Below are 4,860 nucleotides of genomic sequence, written 5' to 3'. Positions count from 1 at the left end.
ACACATTCACAAACACAGGTATTTTTCCTGCCCACACACAAATATGGGTTATGTGGGATGAGAGACAGACACACATTCCTGCGGTGCCCCTCAAAGAAAAGGGAATTCCCAAATCTTGAAAAATAACAAACTCTTCTGATGAAAATCCGCAGAAATGTTTTAATCCGCACCACGGGACCCTTCGCACAAAACTTATGGACGAGCTGCATGCAAACACCAGCTAAGATTCATCAGAGTGTTTAACTGCCTGTCACAGCGAGCTTGAGGCTGTAACTGGATCTTGCATAAAGCTGAAGGCATTATGCAAGATGCATTATGTATTTTCCTCACATTGAAAAGGTCTCTCTTTGATTTGGCTGTTTGCTGTCTGACGCCCTGCTCGTGTTGGTCCCCGTGTCCTTCAGCGTTAGCATCACCCTCACTATTAAGCATGACCACTTTTTCTCTTTTTTTGTCATCCTGGCACTTTTCCTCTAACTCCATTCTGCTGATCTCTCACTATTTACTCTTCTTCCTTCCTTCTTCCATCGCCTTTACAAAGTTGTGGTATCTTGCTATTTGATGACCTTTCACCTTTCCACCTAAGAGTCTCCTCAGGTAGATGGAGGATCTGTAGCCTGCTGCCTCTTGACCTCTCCTGTCACATTTCCATTTGTATTCCTGGACTTTATGCCATCGTATGTGTGTGCAATCAATTTAAACAAAACTTGTTGCATTTTTCAACATCCTAATTTCTTTTTTATTCTCACAATAAGTATCTTATCTTATTATCCTCTTTTTTTTCCTCTTGTGCGGTATCTAAGATGTATCTGGGCAGACTACTCTGCGTCTCACCTCCACCACCAAAAGTCTTCGGATGTTTTAATGAACACATATAAAATATGATACTCTTCTAACTCCCTGAGGTGCACACTGTTTAAGATCTAAGGAAACCAGCCAATATGATAAGAAGTGTCAAATAATAATGTATAGAACAATAATCAATAGCTATAAATAAATCAAATGAATGAGGTTACAATTTTGATACAAGAAAACTAAATCTATTGTAGTTTTTTTTTTTTTGAAACATGCCTTTTCAAACATAATTAATATCTGTGTTATGACCTCATTTATTTTTCCTAAACTAACACAAAAAGTTTGAAAATGGTTTGTTCAGTCAAAGTATCAAAATCAAAACAATATCAATACTTGCTTAATGTCATACTTAACCATAATTGTGTCTCTTTGCTTTTGAATAAGTATCAGTATCCCTACACCCAGTAACACACACACACACACACACACACACACACACACACACACACACACACACACACACACACACACACACGAGACGGACCGATTTTCAAAAAAAGTTGCTCACCTACAGTACTTAGCTTTCTCCCCCGTCTCACTAGCTCTCTGTCACACACACATTTCCTCTCTCTCTTGAAATCTCCACAATCAACCCCCCACACGTCATCACAAACACACCCACACCCACACCCACACCCACACCCACACACACACACTACCTTGGTGCTCCAGAGTTTGACGGTCCAGTCGAAGGAGGATGTGATGAAGAGATGGGAGAAGTCGACGGTGCCCACTGCGCTGTGGCAGCTGACGCCCGTCACCGGCCCCTGGTGGCCCTCGAACATCTCACAGATCCCCGCTTTGCTGCGGGAGGACGACACGAGCGAGCACATCACCACACTATTCAGCCCTGCAGTGAACTGTTTCTGTTCTATTTTATTTGTATTACTTACACTATTTTAACTATTTTGTCCGTTTTATTATGTTGCACCGATGGAGGAGCCTGTGACCTAAGATTTGCATTGACATATCTACACTGTAGCTCAGTGGTTCCCAACCTGGGGGCGCGTCCCCCTTGGGGGGGCGCCAAAGATCGCAGGGGGGGCCTCAGATGATTTGAGGCCAAATATCATATTTAGACTTTTTTTTTTTCTTTTTTAAATATAATTGTAAAGCAATACATGATTGACACTAAAAGCCTTGTCTCTACATTACAATAAAATATAAAAAATANTTTACTATATGGGACAGACGCTATAGCCAGCAGGTGCATTTCTATAAAGCGAGTCTCTAATGAATAGAAGTGGGATCGGAGTCGAGGCCTTTTGACTGCATCTCAAGAGCACCTGCACTCTTTTTCTGGGAGCCTTTCACACATAAATTTCTCTCTTCTCCCCCCCACATATCTCAAAGTCCACAGATCAGCGTAAAACAAACAATAATAGTATGATGCACTCATTTTTACATGTTATACCCTACCATTCTCCCACATGAATCCACCCACCCTTTGTCATGCTAACTACCACTGAGCTACCTCAACGTTGAATTCTTTATTCAAAATTAATTAACTCGCAATTATTTTCTTAATATTTTATTCGCTAACTGTAGACGACCAAGGCTTTTCTAAAGTGACAGACTCAATGTATTCGCGTTCACAATTACTACTGCCCGGAACAAAAACAACATAACCACGTGCCTCCTAACGCAGTGGTTCCAACCTGGTGGGCGGCAAAGACCTCGGCAGCGGGGCTCGCGCACGGCCTCAGACTGATTTGAACGGCCAAATCCTCATATTTAGACTCTTCTTCTTTTTTTTTCTTAATCTACATTACAATAAAATATAAAAAATAATTGATTAATTAATTTGAATAACAATTCAAGTTAGTAGCTATTAAAGGCATAAAAAGACAGAAATGTATAATTCTTTCTTTAATAGAAATGTTTCTTCTGCCCGTAAAGTGTCCAAACCAGGCTTGTCTGGATAAGCGCATTTTAAAACATAGTCATTGTCCATGCCGGTTTCAGTTGGATTATTTGTCACAGTTGCTCCGATCAGATCGGTCTCCTCCATTTTGTAGATTATTTATATTTTGAATCCACATAAACCTCAGGCCTCAGGTGAAGCACACAGAAAACCAAAACAAAAGCATCGCACTCCAATAATATTTAATAAACACAACAACTAATATTGATATCTAAACATGCAAAAACTGGCTTTCTGGCTGACCTTTGTGACACTACTTGCTGAGATTATCTGACATCTGACTAAAGATCCTTAACTATGTACAGACATAAATCCCTACACACACAAGAGATGCAGATCCTAGGTTTAGATGTTATATTTTTACAAGTTTAACTTTTAACCTTTTTTTTAACTAAATTAACATATGATTAACTTTGCAGGTTATTGAGAGTGTTTCCTGAGGGAAGCCTCTAGCATCATGAGGAACCTTGAGTTATAAGTTATAAATTATAAGCAACCTTTCTATGAGCCTGTCAATAAGGCGCTCAGGAACGTTGCGTATATAAAAACCCTGCAATAACACAGAGAGTAAGATGGAGGTTTTTTTCTTAAGGGAGGGAGCAGAGGGAGGGAACTAGAAAATAAAAAGTAGGGAAGAACTTACCTCTATAAAGGAAAATAGTTTGGCAAGAGCAGAGAGGTTTTTCTTCGGAAAACCTTTTGGGAGACCACAGAGACTGAACTGTGAGTATTAGAGATGATGAGTTGAGAGAACAATACAATTTAAAAACTGTTGCTTTACAGGAGTTTACTAAGTCAAGGATGTACATTTTAAATGATTTCACTTTTTTGTTGATATCTATGATTTGCCAGTTTTTAAGAAAGATCACCTTTTAGCCGGGATCACATTTAGTGCCCAGAATGTTTCCAACCTATGTCTTGCTTGTGAAACGTATAGATTTTCAATTTGAGTGATTTTGTTGGGCCATGCAGGTCAGGTCCATTTGTTATGAAAAAAAGTAAATATTTGACGGTTTACAAATAGTGCTCTCTAAATTTACCAATAACATTTCTCATTTATTTTGTTTGGCAGGTGGAGTTACAGGAGCCACCTACTGTATGTGAGTGTGTGTGAGGCACCATGCTAGGTTTTGTGAACAGTTTGATGGTGCGGCGCTACCTCACTTTAGTTACAGGTCTGTTTGAGTGTCTGTGCTTCTCTGGAGCTGTGTTTGGATGGGCTTCTCTTGTTTTTATCCTAAAGACGGAGGGCTACTTCAGTTCTCTGTGCGTCAGCACCACAGGAGTCAATGCAACGCAGATCTTAGGTCAGTTTGATATCCTCACCTCCACTATTTTAAATTGTAAGCTGGATATAGCCAGACTAATAATTGTTGTCAAATGAGTTTGCAATAAAAAAAAAACTCTTTATGCAGGCCAGGCACTCTGACACTCATTTTCAGCTATTTAAGCACATTAAAGGGACATTTAGGATTGTTAAAAGTGGGGCTGTTAAAGGTCCTTGTCCAAGGTTTGGATAAAAAGACAGGCAAAGAAAGCTAAGCAATGTATTACTGTGAACAAGGGCGACAGCAACATTTAAAAAAACATGTGACCACCAAAAAAACACTGACTAGGCCTAGGGATAAGAAGTTCATACAATCGGACTTCAAACAAACTCAAATGTTCCCTTAAGGTCAGAGAGGCCTGCATAAATAATATTACTTGAACAACTGGTACTAGTAACCAACTGTAATATATATTTTACAACCGTGCCTCTGTCTCTCTCTCTCTCTTTATGTTGTATGTGTCTACAGATTGCAGCGGACAGGATGAACAGTTCTCTCTTGTTTTCACCATCGCCTCCTTTCTGTTCAGTTTTCTGATGCTACCAAATGGTGTCCTCTTCGACCGGTTTGGTACTACAGTGGCTCGGCTCTTTGGAATGTAAGTCAGAGAATATTTCAATAACAGACTAAAAGGGAAAAAGATGTATCATCCATATATCCATTCCTTTCCACTCAATATAGTGCGTTAAGGGGACCTATCATGCAAAATGCACTTTTTGATGTATTTTATACATAAATATGTGTCCCCGGTGT

The 4,860-nt window shown here is 39.6% G+C and overlaps 1 protein-coding gene across 1 annotated transcript in view; it reads left to right on the top strand.

The window, feature by feature from the left end:
• Positions 1-3,433: 3,433 nt before the first annotated feature.
• LOC104956278 (solute carrier family 43 member 3-like) overlaps positions 3,434-4,860 on the top strand; it is a gene marked incomplete at its 3' end in the record, with an annotated part of 6,755 nt that continues 5,328 nt past the window's right edge. Inside the window, exons 1-3 of the mRNA XM_010783752.1 lie at positions 3,434-3,502; positions 3,852-4,086; positions 4,576-4,705. Of these exons, the coding sequence (XP_010782054.1) occupies positions 3,900-4,086; positions 4,576-4,705 (317 nt within the window). The remainder of the gene's footprint in view (positions 3,503-3,851; positions 4,087-4,575; positions 4,706-4,860) is intronic.

This window comes from Notothenia coriiceps, unplaced genomic scaffold (genome assembly GCF_000735185.1).
Source record: "Notothenia coriiceps isolate Sejong01 unplaced genomic scaffold, NC01 NC01_scaffold00025765, whole genome shotgun sequence".
NCBI classification, from domain to species: Eukaryota; Metazoa; Chordata; class Actinopteri; order Perciformes; family Nototheniidae; genus Notothenia; species Notothenia coriiceps.
This window is presented reverse-complemented; position numbering and strand designations above follow the sequence as displayed.